The sequence below is a fragment of the Oncorhynchus masou genome, chromosome 31 (genome assembly GCF_036934945.1).
Source record: "Oncorhynchus masou masou isolate Uvic2021 chromosome 31, UVic_Omas_1.1, whole genome shotgun sequence".
Classification (NCBI taxonomy): Eukaryota; Metazoa; Chordata; class Actinopteri; order Salmoniformes; family Salmonidae; genus Oncorhynchus; species Oncorhynchus masou.
The window spans coordinates 12916775-12937482 of record NC_088242.1 but is presented as its reverse complement, the minus strand read 5'-3'; the positions used below and the strand labels follow the sequence as shown (position 1 = coordinate 12937482).

Below are 20708 nucleotides of genomic sequence, written 5' to 3'. Positions count from 1 at the left end.
GTTGTAGTTACTACTTTGTAGTTCTCCTGAAACAGAGACTTTACCACATTTAAGCTTAGTCTAATTAAAATATACTGAATAAAAATATAAACGCAACAGATAAAATATGGGTCCCATGTTTCATGAAAAGAAAGAAAAGATTCCATATGCACAAACATATTATTTCCCTCAAGTTTTGTGCACAAATGTGTTTACATCCCTGTTAGAGAGCATCAAATCAAATTGTATTTGTCACATACACATATTTAGCAGATGTTATTGTGGGTGAATAGAAATGGTTGTGTTTCTAGTGGCATTGACTAAAATACAGTAGAATAGAATACAGTATATACATATGAGTTGAGTAAAGTAGTATGTAAACATTATTAAAGTGACTAGTGTTCCATTATTAAAGTGGCCAGTGATTCCATGTCTATGTATATAGGGCAGCAGCCTCTAAGGTGCAAGGTTACGTTACCGGGTAGAAGCCACCGAGTGATGGCTATTTAATTGTCTGATGGCCTTGAGATAGAAGCTGTTTTTTCAGTCTCTCGGTCCCAGCTTTGATACACCTGTACTGACCTCGCATGGGGTACTGTGTGTAAAAGATGGCGCCGGAGGAGATGGCCGCCGTTTTACGGTCTCCTAACCAATTGTGCTATTATGTGGGGGTTTTTCCGGGATAGTTGTAAACTATTTTGTACATAATGCTTCTGCAACCATATCTTACGGCAGAAAAGAGCTTCTAGATATCAGGACAGTGATCACTCATCTCGGATTAGACAAAGAGCTTCTGGATATCAGGATAGCGATCACTCACCTCGGATTAGACAAAGAGCTTCTGGATATCAGGATTGCGATCACTCACCTCGGATTAGACAAAGAGCTTCTGGATATCAGGATAGCGATCACTCACCTCGGATTAGACAAAGAGCTTCTGGATATCAGGATTGCGATCACTCACCTCGGATTAGACAAAGAGCTTCTGGATATCAGGACAGCGATCACTCACCTCGGATTAGACAAAGAGCTTCTGGATATCAGGACAGCGATCACTCACCTCGGATTAGACAAAGAGCTTCTGGATATCAGGACAGCAATCACTCACCTCGGATTAGACAAAGATTTCTTCAACAACAACAACAACAGCAGCAAGCAGGACTCACACGATATTCTCCAAACAACCCACAGGGCAGAAATCCCAATTATTCACAAAAGGAAGCGACAGAGAGGACAGAGATCCGGATGCTTCGTCCGGACCTGCAGAAGACAACTAGGAAAGCTGCAGTTACCGTCAATATTACTCGCCAACATGCAATCATTGGACAATAAACTAGACAAGGTAAGATCACGAATATCCTACCAACAGGACATAAAAAACTGTAATATCCTATGCTTCACGGAATCGTGGCTGAATGACGTCATGGATATTCAGTTAGAAGGATACACGCTGCACCGGCAGGATAGAACAGCACACTCCGGTAAGACCAGGGGGGGCGGTCTGTGCATATTTGAAAACAACAGCTGGTGCATGAAATCTAAGGATGTCTCTAGATTTTGCTTGTCTGAAGTAGAGTATATTATGATAAATTGCAGGCCACACGACTTGCCTAGAAAGTTCTCAGCTATACTTTTCGTGGCTGTTTATTTACCACCACAGACAGATGCCGGCACTAAGACCGCAGCTGTATAAGGAAATAAGCAAACAGGAAACACCTCACCCAGAGGCGGCACTCCTAGTGGCCGGAGACTTTAATGCAGGGAAACTTAAATCAGTTCTACCAAATCTCTATCAACATGTTAAATGTGCAACAGGACACAGATGTACTCCACACACAGAGACGAGAAAAAGCTCTCCCTCGCCCTCTATTTGATAAATCCGACCACAACTCTATCCTCGTGATTCCTGCTTACAAGCAAAAATTAAAGCAGGAAGCACCAGTGACTTGGTCGATAAAAACATGGTCAGATGAAGCAGATGCTAAACTACAGAACTGCTTTGCTATCACAGACTGGAACATGTTCTGGGATTCTTCCGATGACATTGAGGAATACACCACATCAGTCACTGGTTTTATCAATAAGTGCATTGAGGACGTCGTGCCCACAGTGACTGTACATACATACCCCAACCAGAAGCCATGGATTACAGGCAACATTCGCACTGAGCTAAAGGGTAGAGCTGCCACTTTCAGTGTGCAGGACTCTAACCCGGAAGCTTACACGAAATCCCGCTATGCCCTGCGACGAACCATCAAACAGGCAAAGCGTCAATACAGGGCGAAGATTGAATCATACTACAACGGCTCCGACGCTCGTCGGATGTGGCAGGGCTTGCAAACTATTACAGACTACAAAGGGAAGCACAGCCGCGAGCTGCCCAGTGACACGAGCCTACCAGACGAGCTAAATCACTTCTATGCTCGCTTCGAGGCAAGCAACACTGAGGCATGCATGAGAGCGTGAGCTGTTCCGGACGACTGTGTGATCACGCTCTCTGTAGCCGACGTGAGAAAGACCTTTAAACAGGTCAACATACACAAGGCTGCATTGCCAGATGGATTACCAGGACGTGTGCTCCGGGCATGTGCTGACCAACTGGCAGGTGTCTTCACTGACATTTTCAACATGTCCCTGATTGAGTCTATAATACCAACATGCTTCAAGCAGACCACCATAGTCCCTGAGCCCAAGAACACAAAGGCAACCTGCCTAAATGACTACAGACCCGTGGCACTCACGTCTGTAGCCATGAAGTACTTTGAAAGGCTGGTAATGGCTCACATCAACACCATTATCCCAGAAACCCTAGACCCACTCCAATTTGCATACCGCCCAAACAGATCCACAGATGATGCAATCTCTATTGCACTCCACACTGCCCTTCCCACCTGGACAAAAGGAACACCTATGTGAGAATGCTGTTCATTGACAACAGCTCAGCGTTCAACACCATAGTACCCTCAAAGCCCATCACTAAGCTAAGGATCCTGGACTTCCTGACAGGCCGCCCCCAGGTGGTGAGGGTAGGTAGGAACACATCTGCCACGCTGATCCTCAATACTGGAGCTCCACAGGGGTGCGTGCTCAGTCCCCTCCTGTACTCCCTGTTCACCCACAACTGCATGGCCAGGCACTACTCCAACACCATCATTAAGTTTGCTGACGACACAACAGTGGTAGTCCTGATCACCGGCAACGACGAGAGCCTATAGGGAGGAGGTCAGAGACCTGGCCGGGTGGTGCCAGAATAACAACCTATCCCTCAATGTAATCAAGACTAAGGAGATTATTGTGGACTACAGGAAAAGGAGCACCGAGCACGTCCCCATTCTCATCGACGGGGCTGTAGTGGAGCAGGTTTAGAGCTTCAAATTCCTTTGTGTCCACATCAACAACAAACTAGATTGGACCAAACACACCAAGACAGTCGTGAAGAGGGCATGACAAAGCATATTCCCCCTCAGGAAACTAAAAAGATTTGGCATGGGTCCTGAGATCCTCAAAAGGTTCTAAAGCTGCAACATCGAGAGCATCCTGACCGGTTGCATCACTGCCTGGCATTGCAATTGCTCGGCCTCCGACTGCAAGGCACTTCAGAGGGTAGTGCGGACGGCCCAGTACATCACTGGGGCAAAGCTGCCTGCCATCCAGGCCCTCTACACCCGGCAGTGTCAGAGGAAGGCCCGAAAAATTGTCAAAGACCCCAGCCACCCCAGTCATAGACTGTTCTCTCTAATACCGCATGGCAAGCGGTACCAGAGTGCCAAGTCTAGGACAAAAAGGCTTCTCAAGCCATAAGACTCCTGAACAGGTAACCAATGGTTACCCAGACTATTTGCATTGTGTGCCCCCCCAACCCCTCTTTTACGCTGCTGCTAATCTCTGTTTATCTTATATGCATAGTCACTTTAACTATACATTCATGTACATACTACCTCAATTGGCCCGACCAACCAGTGCTCCTGCACATTGGCTAAGCGGGCTATCTGCATTGTGTCCCACCAACCCCTCTTTTTACGCTTCTGCTAGTCTCTGTTCATTATATATGCACAGTCACTTTAACGATACCTACAGTGCCTTGCGAAAGTATTCGGCCCCCTTGAACTTTGCGACTTTTTGCCACATTTCAGGCTTCAAACATAAAGATATAAAACTGTATTTTTTTGTGAAGAATCAACAACAAGTGGGACACAATCATAAAGTGGAACGACATTTATTGGATATTTCAACATTTTTTAACAAATCAAAACTGAAAAATTGGGCGTGCAAAATTATTCAGCCCCTTTACTTTCAGTACAGCAAAATCTCTCCAGAAGTTCAGTGAGGATCTCTGAATGATCCAATGTTGACCTAAATGACTAATGATAATTAATACAATCCACCTGTGTGTAATCAAGTCTCCGTATAAATGCACCTGCACTGTGATAGTCTCAGAGGTCCGTTAAAAGCGCAGAGAGCATCATGAAGAACAAGGAACTCACCAGGCAGGTCCGAGATACCGTTGTGAAGAAGTTTAAAGCCGGATTTGGATACAAAAAGATTTCCCAAGCTTTAAACATCCGAAGGAGCACTGTGCAAGCGATAATATTGAAATGGAAGGAGTATCAGACCACTGCAAATCTACCAAGACCTGGCCATCCCTCTAAGCTTTCAGCTCATACAAGGAGAAGACTGATCAGAGATGCAGCCAAGAGGCCCATGATCACTCTGGATGAACTGCAGAGATCTACAGCTGACAACAATCAGTCGTATATTGCACAAATCTGCACAAATCTGGCCTTTATGGAAGAGTGGCAAGAAGAAAGCCATTTCTTAAAGATATCCATAAAAAGTGTTGTTTAAAGTTTGCCACAAGCCACCTGGGAGACACACCAAACATGTGGAAGAAGGTGCTCTGGTCAGATGAAACCAAAATTGAACTTTTTGGCAACAATGCAAAACGTTATGTTTGGCGTAAAAGCAACACAGCTCATCACAATGAACACACCATCCCCACTGTCAAACATGGTGGTGGCAGCATCATGGTTTGGGCCTGCTTTTCTTCAGCAGGGACAGGGAAGATGGTTAAAATTGATGGGAAGATGGATGGAGCCAAATACAGGACCATTCTGGAAGAAAACCTGATGGAGTCTGCAAAAGACCTGAGACTGGGACGGAGATTTGTCTTCCAACAAGACAATGATCCAAAACATAAAGCAAAATCTACAATGGAATGGTTCAAAAGTAAACATATCCAGGTGTTAGAATGGCCAAGTCAAAGTCCAGACCTGAATCCAATCGAGAATCTGTGGAAAGAACTGAAAACCGCTGTTCACAAATGCTCTCCATCCAACCTCACTGAGCTCGAGCTGTTTTGCAAGGAGGAATGGGAAAAAATTTCAGTCTCTCGATGTGCAAAACTGATAGAGACATACCCCAAGCGACTTACAGCTGTAATCGCAGCAAAAGGTGGCGCTACAAAGTATTAACTTAAGGGGGCTGAATAATTTTGCACGCCCAATTTTTCTGTTTTGATTTGTTACAATTTTTTGAAATATCCAATAAATGTCGTTCCACTTCATGATTGTGTCCCAAATGTTGTTGATTCTTCACAATAAATACAGTTTTATATCTTTATGTTTGAAGCCTGAAATGTGGCAAGGTCGCAAAGTTCAAGGGGGCCGAATACTTTCGCAAGGCACTGTACATGTACATACTACCTCAATAAGCCTGACTAACAGGTGTCGGTAAATAGCCTTGCTACTCTTTTTTTCAAATGTCTTTCTACTGTTGTTTTATTTCTTTACTTACACACACACACACACACACACACACACATATATATCTTTTTTGGCACCATTGGTTAGAGCCTGTAAGTAAGCATTTCACTGGTTTCACACCTTTCAAGGTTTACACCTGTTGTATTCGCCACACGTGACAAATAAACTTTGATTTTATTTGGTTCTGGATGATAGCGGGCTGAACAGGCCGTGGCTCGGGTGGTTGATGTCTTTGATCTTTTTGGCCTTCTTGTGACATTGGGTGCTGTAGGTGTCCTGGTGGGAAGGCAGTGTGCCCCCGGTGACGCTTTGGACAGACCGCACCACCCTCTGGAGAGCACTGCGGTTGCGGGCAGTGCAGTTGCCATACCAGGTTGTGATACAGCCCAACAGGATGCTCTCAATTGTGCATCTGTAAAAGTTTGTGAGGGTCTTAGGGGCCAAGCCTCACCACACTGTCTATGTGGGTGGACCATTCCAGATTGACAGTGATGTGTACGCAGAGGAACTTGAAGCTTTCCACCTTCTCTACTGCGGTCCTGTCGATGTGGATAGGGGCGTGCTCCCTCTGCTCTTTCCTGAAGTCCACGATCAGCTCCTTAATTTTGTTGTGGTTGAGGGAGAAGTCGTTTTCATGGCACCATTTGCCAAGATAATACATCCACCTAAGAAATGTGGCGTATCCAAAAGCTGATTAAACAGCATGATCATTACACAGGTGCACCTTGTGCTGGGGACAATCAAAGGCCACTCTAAAATGTGTGTGCAGTTGTCATTGACTTGACCTGGCTGCTGTTCGACGTTGTAACTGACCTTCGATGGCCACTGGCACCTTCGATGGCCACTGGCACCCTAGAGAAGTGGGCTGGCATAAGCTAAGGGCAATGAACACAATTGCATTTTATCGATGGCAATTTGAATGCACAGAGATACCATCATGAGATCCTGAGGCCCATTGTCATGCCATTCAACCGCCGCCAGCATGATAATGCATTGCCCCGTGTAGCAAGGATCTGTACACAATTCCTGGAAGGATTCTTTTTTCCAGTTCTTCCATGGCCTATATACTCAACAGACATGTCACCCATTGAACATGTTTGGGATGCAGCGTGTTCCAGTTCCAACCAATATCCAACAACTTTACACAGCCAATGAAGAAGAGTGGTACAACATTCCATAGGCCACAATCAACAGCCTGATCAACTCTATGCGAAGGAGATGTATCTCGCTGCATGAGACAAATGGTGGTCACACCAGATACTGTCTGGTTTTTTGATCCACACCCCTACCAGTCATGTGAAATCCATAGAGTTACTGATTTCCTTACATGAACCGTAACTCAGTAAAATCTTTGAAATTGTTGCATGTTGTGTTTATATTTTTGTTCAGTGTACAAATAAAGTGGAACAGTAAATGTAACCATAAAAACTGACTAGCAGAACTACACAATATTATATAATTTACCTTCAAATTGTCTTTGTGAAAGATGGAAGTTGACTCCACTGTTGTGACAGAACAGAGGTGGTTGAGTATGGGACTCTTATATTCTTGTGGGTGATGAGGACCTGAAATTATCTTGGTGCTGGACCAGCATTGTGGAGTCGTGAAAGAAATAATCGCTCTTGGTTCATATAATTTTTCATGCCAAAACGGGTTCACGGCCCAAAACAAGTTTGGAAAGCCCTGTGCTAGACTCGACAACAGAATAACACTGGGGTCTGCCATGGAATTAAAAGTATTATCTTTTGTTTTGTTTTTCAGTGCTACCAAGTCACACATGTGGAAATCCAGGGTTGATACCAAAAGGAGTAATTCATGGAACAAGGTACAACATTGGAGACAAGATCCGTTACAGTTGTCTCATGGGATATATACTGGAGGGACATGCTGCACTCACTTGTATTGTGAGTCCAGGTACCGGTGCATCGTGGGACTTTCCAGCACCATTTTGTCGGGGTAAGACACAGTTTGTAGTGTATTTACATATAATATCATGTTATTTTACAATACTGTTTGGAGGGTAAGAAATTCCCTGCATCATCATTTAGCTGTGTTGATCCTGCATCATCATTCAGTTGTGTTGGTCCTGGGTCATCATTTAGTTGTGTTGATCCTAGATCATCATTTGGCTGTGTTGATCCTGGATCATCATTTAGCTGTGTTGATCCTGGATCATCATTTAGCTGCATTGATCCTGGATCGTCATTTAGTTGTGTTGATCCTGGATCATCATTTAGTTGTGTTGATCCTGGATCATCATTTAGTTGTGTTGATCCTGGATCGTCATTTAGCTGTGCTGACCCTGGATCATCATTCAGTTGTGTTGATCCTGGATCGTCATTTAGTTGTGTTGATCCTGGATCATCATTTAGTTGTGTTGATCCTGGATCATCATTCAGTTGTGTTGATCCTGGATCATCATTCAGTTGTGTTGATCCTGGATCAGCATTTAGTTGTGTTGATTCTGGATCATCATTTAGTTGTGTTGATCCTGGATCATAATTTAGTTGTGTTGATCCTGGATCATCATTCAGTTGTGTTGATCCTGGATCGTCATTCAGTTGTGTTGATCCTGGATTGTCATTTAGTTGTGTTGATCCTGGATCTTCATTTAGTTGTGTTGATCCTGGATCTTCATTTAGTTGTGTTGATCCTGGATAATCATTTACTTGTGTTGATCCTGGATCATCATTTAGTTGTGTTGATCCTGGATAATCATTTAGTTGTGTTGATCTTGGATCCTTATTTAGTTGTGTTGATCCTGGATCGTCATTTAGTTGTGTTGATCCTGGATCATCATTCAGTTGTGTTGATCCTGGATCGTCATTCAGTTGTGTTGATCCTGGATCGTCATTTAGTTGTGTTGATCCTGGATCATCATTTAGTTGTGTTGATCCTGGATCTTCATTTAGTTGTGTTGATCCTGGATCATCATTTAGTTGTGTTGATCCTGGATCATCATTTAGTTGTGTTGATCCTGGATCATAATTTAGTTGTGTTGATCCTGGATCATCATTCAGTTGTGTTGATCCTGGATCGTCATTCAGTTGTGTTGATCCTGGATTGTCATTTAGTTGTGTTGATCCTGGATCTTCATTTAGTTGTGTTGATCCTGGATCTTCATTTAGTTGTGTTGATCCTGGATAATCATTTACTTGTGTTGATCCTGGATCATCATTTAGTTGTGTTGATCCTGGATAATCATTTAGTTGTGTTGATCTTGGATCCTCATTTAGTTGTGTTTATCCTGGATCGTCATTTAGTTGTGTTGATCCTGGATCGTCATTTAGTTGTGTTGATCCTGGATCGTTATTTAGTTGTGTTGATCCTGGATCGTCATTTAGTTGTGTTGATCCTGGATCATCATTTAGTTGTGTTGATCCTGGATCTTCATTTAGTTGTGTTGATCCTGGATCTTCATTTAGTTGTGTTGATCCTGGATCATCATTTAGTTGTGTTGATCCTGGATTATCCTTGAACCTGAAGTATCAAATCATAGGTTTTAGAGGTCTTAGGAAGGTCACAAGGCAGGAGCTTCCAATGGCCACTTTTGGTTGTTCAACTTGCAACAACAACCACATTTATTTTACAGATTTGCCAATCTTGTGTCAGGAACAAGGCCAATCTTAGTTGCTGTAAAACCTTAATCTCTTACTAGTAAATATTTGTCCACTCAATAGGAGCTGAAACAATAGAGAGTCAGGACTCAGTCGAGACTGATTTATTTTAGAAGAGCAAGTTGTGACCCAGTCAGTAATGCATTTGTCTCTCACTTATTTTTTTAATTTTAGCTGAAGGAGCTTGTGGTGGGACATTGAGGGGAACAACAGGGACAATATCAAGTCCACACTTCCCCTCAGAGTATGAGAATAATGCAGACTGCACATGGAGTATTCTGGCTGAACCAGGAGATACCATCGCCCTAGTCTTCAGCGATTTCCAGCTGGAAGACAGATACGACTTCCTGGAGATAAGTGGGACTGAGGCACCATCAATATGGTAAGTAATTAACAAACATAATATAATTAAAGCACCTAATTCCTTGTATTCTAATGGTGGCAACTGTCATGGCATCACTGCTCTGCTGATTGCTAGCAAAGTAATTTATGGTGATTCACAAATGTATGAAAGCTATTTAAGTTAGTGTTTTTGTGTTATACGGTTGATCCCAGTATGTCAATAACAGACCATTATTTTCCATTGTGAGAATGCAAAGATGAGTCACTAAAGTTGTACAGGACCTCACACCACTTTTGGAGAATATATCATTATGTTTAAGTTTGTCTTGTCAAGAGCTGAGACATTTCAGGTCTTGAAACCTGACACTTCAATAACCGGTTCATTTGAGAATTCCTTGACAAAATAATATTCAAGGCCTATTGTCAACGGAATGCTACTGCAATGCAGAGCACTATAGTGTGTTCTGAGCAGAATGGGATGAAATATCTGTATTTAAACACATACACAGCCGGTGAAGACTGTTGAAACTACCTTTCAAGACTGTTGATTAGGCTTCCATTTCTGTTAGGGAATTCCATTTAAAAACAATGTGTCCATTTTAGGACACCCTCATTCCAACGTCCTTCACACTAGTTGTGGTAACTTGACAAGGAATGCCCACACGCATTTCAATATTATTTTCCTTTACTTTCAACTTAAGAAATAAAAGGTGTACAGCCATGTACAAATGGTGCAAATACAGCTAAACGATACAGCCCACTCAACATGTGGTAGAGTCACATTCTACAGATCCATCGGGGTGATGACATCGTCCAAGGGGAAAGGTCACAGTCATTGGCAATAATAACCATGCACACATGAATAGCAATCATACTATACTGCAGGTAAGTACAATACATATTCAATGTAATTATGTATATAGTGTCCACACTATAACACTAGTGATCACCACCGATATGGAAAATCTGTATAAATGTCAGTAAAAATGTTCAGTACAATATCGATATCATATTAGTTTCATGATATAATGGCCTATAATGGCCTAGCAGTTAGAGTGTTGGGCCAGTAACTGAAATATGGCTGGTTCGAATACCTGAGCTGACAAGGTGAAAAATCTGCCAATGTGCCCTTGAGCAAGGCACTAACCCCTAATTTGTTCCAAGTGTGCCGTACTACTATGACCCTGTACAACAACACATTTCACTGCACCTATCTGGTGTATGTCACAATAAAACATATTTTTGTATATATATTTTTATGAATATCTGCGTTACTGCACCATCTCATGATACAATGGGGTCCATAACTATTGATGAAGATGACCAAAAAAGACTGGATATAATAAATAATATTGTATACTCCAAAAAGTTGGGAAATTCAGATAAATATTTTGTTCACGAGTAAAATAAAAATTAAAAAATGGTCAAAATGATTGGCACCCCTGTTTTCAGGCTAATGACACTGATTCCTTTTATTAAAATGTTTTATGTGTTTGGAGGACACATTGGGGGGGGGGGGGGGGGGATCTTAGACCATTCTTCCATACAGAATATTTCCAGATAATGGATATCCATTCTCTTTGCTTATGGACTGCCATCATGGACTGCCATCTTGAATTCAAACCACAGGTTTTCAATGGGTTTCAAGTCCTGTTGAAAGTCCCAAGTACATTTCTGCATATTTGAATATTATTTGAAATGTTATTTGTTAAATATATATTTTAAAGGAATAGTTTTACCAGATTGAAACAAGAGTTTAGCTCACGGTATAGGGTTGACTTTAAAGCTGGGGGACAAATGTAAATGTATCACTATTCACATTAAAAATCTTTAGATATGATTTTCCCAAAGCAACAAAATAGCTAGGACTTTACAATGATGGTGAAAACGAGGGAAAATCTTGGGGTTAAATGGTTTAAAATTGTTTTAATGAAAACACACTGCTATTAAAATGTTTAACATGGTTTAGTTTAGTTACAGCGTAGATGTATTTGAGCCAACTGTTAAATGTAGTGTTTCAAATCGAACATACCCATATAATGTCTGAAGGGCATGAAAGGCACTCTATTCGTGGAACAACTATTGTCTAATTGGCAACATGTAGTATTTGCTTTGACTCCCAAGTAATATTTATACTGAATAGTATAATTTTTCTGGACTTCAACAAACCACTAGACTTATTTTACCAAAGGTTTGAGGAACTTTTCTGAATATGCTTCTGCCAAACCCACCACTGATGTGGATGGCATTATAGCACTATTTTCATGGCATCTGACCATAGCACCGCCTGGAGTTGGTTAGATAAATGGCACTTGGATTGGAACTGGTGCTATGGTCAGATGACATGAAAATAGAGCTCTTTGGCCATGCACACTAGTGGTGGGTTGGCGTCGAAAAACAGCAGCATGCTTGCTTTCAGGATGTGGTTTGTTTGCACACAGCTGGGTGATCAATTACATCCGATGCAGTAAACAGCATAATATAATTATGGCAAATTAATTGGTAGTTATGTCACATAATATCCCATTTACAATAAAGCAACCATCTCATTTCATTTGTATATGTAGTTAGAATTCAATAAGAGGGGTTTCTCTCTCATGTAAAGTGGGGCAAAAAGTATTTAGTCAGCCACCAATTGTGCAAGTTCTCCTACTTAAAAAGATGAGAGAGGCCTGTAATTTTCATCATAGGTACACTTCAACTATGACAGACAAAATGAGAAAAAAAATCCAGAAAATCACATTGTAGTATTTTGAATGAATTTATTTGCAAATAAATTTGCAAAATTGATTCCGCTCCAGAGTGCAGACCTCGTGTAACGCTCATTCTTTCGGCAATAAACACGAATCTGACCTTCACCCCTGGTGAGACAAAAGCGTGACTTTTTGCCAGTCCTGTCTGGTCCAGCGATGGTGGGTTTGTGCCCATAGGTGACGTTGTTGCCGGTGATGTCTGGTGAGGACCTTCCTTACAACAAGCCCACAACCTCTCTCAGTCTATTGCGGACAAGCTGAGCACTGATGGAGGGATTGTGCGTTCCTGGTGTAACTCAGGCAGTTGTTGTTGTACCTGTCCCACAGGTGTGATGTTCAGATGTACCAATCCTGTGCAGGTGTTGTTACATGTGGTCTGCCACTGTGAGGACGACCAGCTGTCCATACTGTCTCCCTGTAGCGCTGTCTTAGGCATCTCACATTACGGACATTGCAATTTATTGCCCTGGCCACATCTGCATTCCTCATGCCTCCTTGCAGCATGCCTAAGGCACGTTCATGCAGATGAGCAGGGACCTTGGGCATCTTTCCTTTGGTGTTTTTCAGAGTCAGTAGAAAGGCCTCTTTAGTGTCCTAAGGTTTCATAACTCTGACCTTAATTGCTTACCATCTGTAAGCTGTTATTGTCTTAACGACTGTTCCACAGGTGCATGTTCATTAATTGTTTATGGTTCATTGAACAAGCATGGGAAACAATGTTTAAACCCTTTACAATGACGATCTGTAAAGTTATTTTGATTTTTATTGAGGATCTTTGAAAGACAGGGTCCTGAAAAAGAGACTTTTCTTTTTTGCTGACTTTATATTGACACTTCACATGGAGTTGACAGTGTGACGTGGTGAGGTTGGACCCAGGTGCAGAGAAGAGACCAGACAAGGAATCAGTAGTTAAAGATAAACATAATACTTTACTGAGAAACAATAGCCACAGGATCACAGTACACTTGGGGGGAAAAAACAGCAAACACTAAGTCTCAACCACTCACTCAGGACACAAAAGAACGCACACAGTAAACAATTCAAGCTTCTGCAAAGGACCACATAAAACACACCTCTTTTAACAGGGACACAATCATGAAATAATAACACACGCCTGAGTCCAATAAAAGTCTCTAGGGCGGTCTCTGCCGCCCCCTGGTGTCAGGAGGAACCATGTCAGACGGGCTGCTTCTGTCTGAATTAATTAAACTTAGACAAATGAATACGATTATAAAATATTATATATTGGTCACTGATACGTCGTTGACACAAGAGGTGAGGATTTGTGATTGATATACAAACAGACATGAAGGAATGAGACTTGGTGAACAAGAGTGACAACTGACAGGTGGTCAAATTCCTGTATTGATGCCTGATACATATCGTGCTCTTAGGGAGCTCCCTGAAAGGCTTTCCTGAAGCAATTTCCACCACATGATTCTGGCAGGCAGGTGCCTGACAAGCTGTCATGCCAGATTTTGTCACTCTTCATAGCACAATAAATATGTTCATTTCATTATTAAACTCTTTAGCCAATGTCAAGATCATTTATTTAATTCATAAATGTGATTCAAATGACCAATAATACTATCATTTGGTGGGTGCTTATATTTGTTCCTATTTCACATGTACAAGTGTGTATTAATACACGTGTTTTGGAATGATATATTTTTTTAATTTAAATTTTTACCTTTATTTAACCAGGCAAGTCAGTTAAGAACACATTCTTATTTTCAATGACAGCCTAGGAACAGTGGGTTAACTGCCTGTTCAGGGGCAGAACGACAGATTTGTACCTTGTCAGATCGGGGGTTTGAACTTGCAACCTTCCGGTTACTAGTCCAACGCTCTAACCACTAGGCTACCCTGCCCAACATATCCCAACTCTCCCTGAGACACCGTCAGCACAAGGGATATTTTCAACTTGAGCTGTTAAAATCAATGTTGATGTCACCCAAATGGCATATTCGCTTCGAAAGGGTATTTTCAGAAGTTTCGAAAGCTTGCTTAAAGTGGAACTGACAGCATTTTAGCAACATGGAATCTTGTTAAAATCTGTTCAAATACATCCTCGGGAAGGATGACAACATTTTTTCTGTAAATCATGCAGCGCATTATGTCAAGTATGCAGATTTTAGAGAAACAACAAATGTCGGTACATATAAGTGTCTTCTTTCGGCTGAAGGCTTAAATTCTTGTTAATATAACTGTACTGTCCAATTTACAGTAGCTATTACTGCAAAATATGCCATGCTATTGTTTGAGAGCTCCTAACAAGAAGACACTTCTGTCACCGGGATAGGTTTGATAAATTCACCTCTGAAGGTGAAATGTGTGTACTTACATTCTGAAATCTTGCTCTGATTTATCATCCAAAGGGTCCCAGAGATAACAGGAAGTGTAGTTTTGTTAGATAAAATCCTTTTTCATATCATAAAAAGGTCCAGATAGCATGCACGATTGATTTTGTATTTCATCTCGTTCAATTTGCAAAGAAAGGAATCCCTAAACGTTGTTTCAATGAGTCAAATCACATTCATATGTATTCCTTGGAGAGCCTAGAAGGTAAGGTAACAAGACTTCACAATATCATTTAGGGGTGTAGTATATCCTAAAGGATACCATATTTGGTTAGAGAGCAACACCTTCATGGCACGCCGATGGCGTGGTCAGTCATCACTTGAACGACTGTATCGTTGTCAAATAAGCACCAATCTGAGTCAAACAAAGCTAGCTAGACAGCCAATGAGCTGACAGCCAATGACAACCATAAAAAGGTAGACTATCTTTCCCTATATGCACATTAACAACATCAAGATCAACAACTACTGCTATCCAGAGCAATATGAGCTAAAATCTAACGAAGGTACATCATGCCGGAAACCTTAGACCCTCTCCAACTCGCATACCGCCCCAACAGATCCACAGATGAGGCAATAGCACTCCACACTGGCCTTTCCCGCCTGGACAAAAGGAACACCTATGTAATAATGCTGTTCATTGACTACAGCTCAGCGTGCAATACCATAGTGACCTCAAAGCTCATCACAAGCTAAGGACCCTGGAACTAAACACTTCCCTCTGCAACTGGATCCTGGACTTCCTGATGGGCTGCCCCCAGGTGGTAAGGGTAGGCAACAACACATCTGCAATGCTTATCCTCAACACTGGGGATCCTCAGGGGTGCGGGCTTAGTCCCATCCTGTACTCCCTGTTCACCCACGACTCTGTGGCCAAACCCAACCCCAACACAATCATTAAGTTTGCTGACGACACAACAGTGGTATGCGTGATCACCGACAATGGCGAGACAGCCTACAAGGAGGAGGTCAGAGACCTGACAGTGGGGTGCCAGGACAACATCGGCTATTAACTGTCTTGGTATGTTTGGACCATGATAGTTCGTTGGTGATGTGGACACCAAGGAATTTGAAACTCTCGACCCGCTCCACTACAGCCTGTCAATGTTAATAGGGGCCTGTTCGGCCCGCCTTTTCTTGTAATCCATGATCAGCTCCTTTGTCTTGCTCACATTGAGGGAGAGGTTGTTGTCCTGGTACCACACTGCCAGTTCTCTGACCTCCTCTCTATAGTCCGTCTCATTGTTGTCGGTGATCAGGCCTACAACTGTTGTGTCGTCAGCAAACTTAATGATGGTGTTGGAGTCATGTTTTGCCACGCAGTCATGGGTGAACAGGGAATACAGGAGAGGACTAAGTACACACTCCTGACGGGCCCCAGTGTTAAGGATCAGCGTGGCAGACGTGTTGCTGCCTACTCTTACCACCTATATTTATTTATATTATTTTTTATTTCACCTTTATTTAACCAGGTAGGCTAGTTGAGAACAAGTTCTCATTTACAACTGCGACCTGACCAAGATAAAGCATAGCAGTGTGAACAGACAAGAACACAAAGTTACACATGGAGTAAACAATAAACAAGTCAATAACACAGTAGAAAAAAAGAGTCTATATACATTGTGTGCAAAAGGCATGAGGGGGTAGGCAATAAATAGGCCATAGGAGCGAATATTTACAATTTAGCAGATTAACACTGGAGTGATAAATGATCAGATGATCATGTGCAAGTAGAGATACTGGTGTGCAAAAGAGCAGAAAAGTAAATAAATAAAAACAGTATGGGGATGAGGTAGGTAAATTGGGTGGGCTATTTACATATGGACTATGTACAGCTGTAGCGATCGGTTAGCTGCTCAGATAGCAGATGTTTAAAGTTGGTGAGGGAAATAAAAGTTTCCAACTTCAGCGATTTTTGCAATTCGTTCCAGTCACAGGCAGCAGAGAACTGGAAGGACAGGCGGCCAAATGAGGTGTTGGCTTTAGGGATGATCAGTGAGATACACCTGCTGGAGCGCGTGCTACGGGTGGGTGTTGCCATCGTGACCAGTGAACTGAGATAAGGCGGAGCTTTACCTAGCATGGACTTGTAGATGATCTGGAGCCAGTGGGTCTGGCGACGAATATGTAGCGAGGGCCAGCCGACTAGAGCATACAGGTCACAGTGGTGGGTGGTATAAGGTGCTTTAGTAACAAAACGGATGGCACTGTGATAAACTGCATCTAGTTTGCTGAGTAGAGTATTGGGAAGCTATTTTGTAGATGACATCACCGAAGTCGAGGATCGGTAGGATAGTCAGTTTTACTAGGGTAAAACGGTGTGAGTGAAGGAGGCTTTGTTGCGAAATAGAAAGCCAACTCTCGATTTGATTTTGGATTGGAGATGTTTGATATGAGTCTGGAAGGAGAGTTTACAGTCTAGCCAGACACCTAGGTACTTATAGATGTCCACATATTCTAGGTCGGAACCATCCAGGGTGGTGATGCTAGTCGGACGTGCGGGTGCAGGCAGCGAATGGTTGAAAAGCATGCATTTGGTTTTACTAGCGTTTAAGAGCAGTTGGAGGCCACGGAAGGAGTGTTGTATGGTATTGAAGCTCGTTTGGAGGTTAGATAGCACAGTGTCCAAGGAAGGGCCAGAAGTATACCGAATGGTGTCGTCTGCGTAGAAGTGGATCAGGGAATTGCCCGCAGCAAGTGCAACATCATTGATATATACAGAGAAAAGAGTCAGCCCAAAAATTGAACCCTGTGGTATCCCCATAGAGACTGCCAGAGGACCGGACAACATGCCCTCCGATTTGACACACTGAACTCTGTCTGCAAAGTAGCTGATGAACCAGGCGAGGCAGTCATTAGAAAAACCGAGGCAACTGAGTCTGCCAATAAGAATATCGTGATTGACAGAGTCGAAAGCCTTGGCCAGGTTGATGAAGACGGCTGCACAGTACTGTCTTTTATCGATGGCGGTTATGATATCGTTTAGTACCTTGAGTGTGGCTGAGGTGCACCCATGACCGGCTCGGAAACCGGATTGCACAGCGGAGAAGGTACTGTGGGATTCGAGATGGTCAGTGATCTGTTTGTTGACTTGGCTTTTGAAGGGTCCTGTGTGGCTCAGTCGGTAGAGCATGGCGCTTGCAACGCCAAGCGTCGTGGGTTCGATTCCCGCTGGGACCACCCATATGTAAAAGTAGTGGCCCCAGCCGACTTGTAAGTCGCTTTGGACAAAAGCGTCTGCTAAATGGGATATAATAAAGACCTTAGATAGGCAGGGCAGGATGGATATAGGGCTGTAACAGTTTGGGTCCAGGGTGTCTCCCACTTTGAAGAGGGGGATGACCGCGGCAGCTTTCCAATCCTTGGGGATCTCAGACGATACAAAAGAGAGGTTGAACAAGCTGGTAATAGGGGTTGCGACAATGGCGGCGGATAGTTTCAGAAATAGAGGGTCCAGATTGTCAAACCTAGCTGATTTGTATGGGTCCAGGGGCGGTCCGTCAAGAAGTCCAGGATCCAGTTGCAGAGGGAGGTGTTAAGTCCCAGAGTCCTTAGCTTAGTGATGAGCTTCGTGGGCACTATGGTGTTGAACACTGAGCTGTAGTCAGTGAACAGCATTCTCACATAGGTGTTACTTTTGTCCAGGTGAGAAAGGGCAGTGTGGAGTGCGATTGAGATTACATCATCTGTGGATCTGTTGGGGTGGTATGCGAATTGGAGTGGGTCTAGGGTGTCCGGGAGGATGCTGTTGATGTGAGCCATGACCAGCCTTTCAAAGCACTTCATGGCTACCTACTTGAGTGCCACGGACGGTAATCATGTATGCAGGTTACCTTCGCTTCCTTGGGCAAAGGGACTATGGTGGTCTGCTTAAAACATGTGGTTATTACAGACTAAGTCAGGGAGAGGTTGAAAATGTCAGTGAAGACATTTGACAGTTGGTCTGCACATGCTTTGAGCACACATCCTGGTAATCAGTCTGGCCCAGCAGCTTTGTGAATGTTGGTCTGTTTAACTTCTCTCGGGTGGGGGCACTATTTTCACCACCTTTTCACCTTTTCACCTTTTCAACTTCTGGGCCTGAGTAGCAGGCCCAGATGCTAGGATATGCAAGTAATTTGTAGATTTGGATAGAAAACGCTCTAAAGTTTCCAGAACTGTTATAATATTGTCTGTGAGTATAATAGAACTGATTTGGCAAGGGAAAACCTGAAAAAAAATCAATCTAGGACGTAGGATTGTTTTATTTTTGTCGTTTTCTATTCAATGCCATTACAGTATCCATTGACTTAGGACTCAAATTGCACTTCCTATGCCTTCCACTAGATGTCAACAGTCTTTAGAAATTGTTTCCGGCTTGTATTCTGAAAAATGAGGGAGTAAGACCAGTCTGAATGAGTGGACCCTACAGTGTCACAGAGCTTTTTCATGAGCAATCTCGAGAGTGTGCCTTTCTTGTTTACATTTTATATTGACAACGTTATTGTCCGGTTTAAATATGATCGATTATTTAGGCTAAAAACAACCTGAGGATTGAATATAAACATCGTTTGACATGTTTCTATGAACTTCACGGATACAATTTGGATTTGTTGTCTGCCTGTTGTGACTGTGTTTGAGCCTGTGGATTACTGAAGAAAACGCACGAACAAAACTGAGGTTTTTGGATATAAAGAGAGACTTTATCGAACTAAACTAACATCTATTGAGTAAATTAATGTCTTCTGAGTGCAACCATATGAAGAGCATCAAAGGTAAGTGATTAATTGTATCTCTATTTCTGACTTGTGTAACTCTTCTACTTGGCTGGTTACTGTTTGTAATGATTTGTCTGCTGGGCTATGTTCTCAGATAATCGCATGGTATGCTTTCGCCGTGAAGCCTTTTTGAAATTTGACACCGTGGTTGGATTAACAAGAAGTTCATCTTTAAACCTATGTATAACACTTGTATGTTTTTTGAATTTTTATCATCAGTATTTCTGTTTTTGAATTTGGCACTCTGCAATTTCACTGGATGTTGGTCAGGTGGGACGCTACCGTCCCACGTATCCTAGTGAGGTTAAAGGTTTTGTTCACATCGGCTACCGAGAGCGTTATCATACAGTCATCCAGAACAGCTGGTGTTCTCGTGCATGCTTCAGTGTTGCTTGCCTCGAAAAGAGCATCAATTCCTAGCCTTAGTTAAATTCATCTGTTTTTATCCAAAATATTGAGTCATTGAAAATTAAACAGTGCATCCCAAATGGAGGCAGCAATGTTTTTTTAAATGTATTTTTAAAACCTCCTATAAAGTTGGTTTTGTAGCATAAACTGGTATTTTATATTTTTGACTGATATTATGACTTTCTGTTTGTTTCATATCTGCAAAGCAGTTAAAACACTCTCAGTTCCACTATAAATTACACAGCACACAATACAGTATGAGTATCAATTGTGTCCCTGAAGCATCATTAGTCACTTAGCAATGGATATGAAGGAGATGTGTCAAGTGCTTCCATGGTGACAAATTATGTCACGTGACACCTTTTAACCAATTAAGTTCAGACTAGGATATGATCATCAGAAACATACTGTATTTGACAGAAGCCACAATGACCCAACTCCCTTTATGTATGGCTCTATTTGTCAGCTGTCATGCCAATCATGTTATTGTGCAAAAAAGTTTTGAAGGTGATAGAGGTCTTATAAACTCTCAGGCAGAATAATGGATGTTGAATGCATTTGACACCTCATGTGTGACAACAGATATTTTTGATTAATGTGTATGGACAGCAAGTTTTGCACAACCATTGTAAGGTACACTCTTAGGAAAAAGAAGCACCTAAAAGGATTCTTCTTCTGTCCCCATAGAAGAACCCTCTGAAGAACCCATTTTGGTTCCAGGAATAACCCT

The 20708-nt window shown here is 42.4% G+C and overlaps 1 protein-coding gene across 1 annotated transcript in view; it reads left to right on the top strand.

The window, feature by feature from the left end:
- The window catches only part of LOC135523452 (CUB and sushi domain-containing protein 1-like), a 422532-nt gene that overhangs the window by 244669 nt on the left and 157155 nt on the right, over positions 1 to 20708 (top strand). Inside the window, exons 4-5 of the mRNA XM_064950127.1 lie at positions 7503 to 7697; positions 9533 to 9740. Coding sequence (XP_064806199.1) covers positions 7503 to 7697; positions 9533 to 9740 — 403 coding nt within the window. The remainder of the gene's footprint in view (positions 1 to 7502; positions 7698 to 9532; positions 9741 to 20708) is intronic.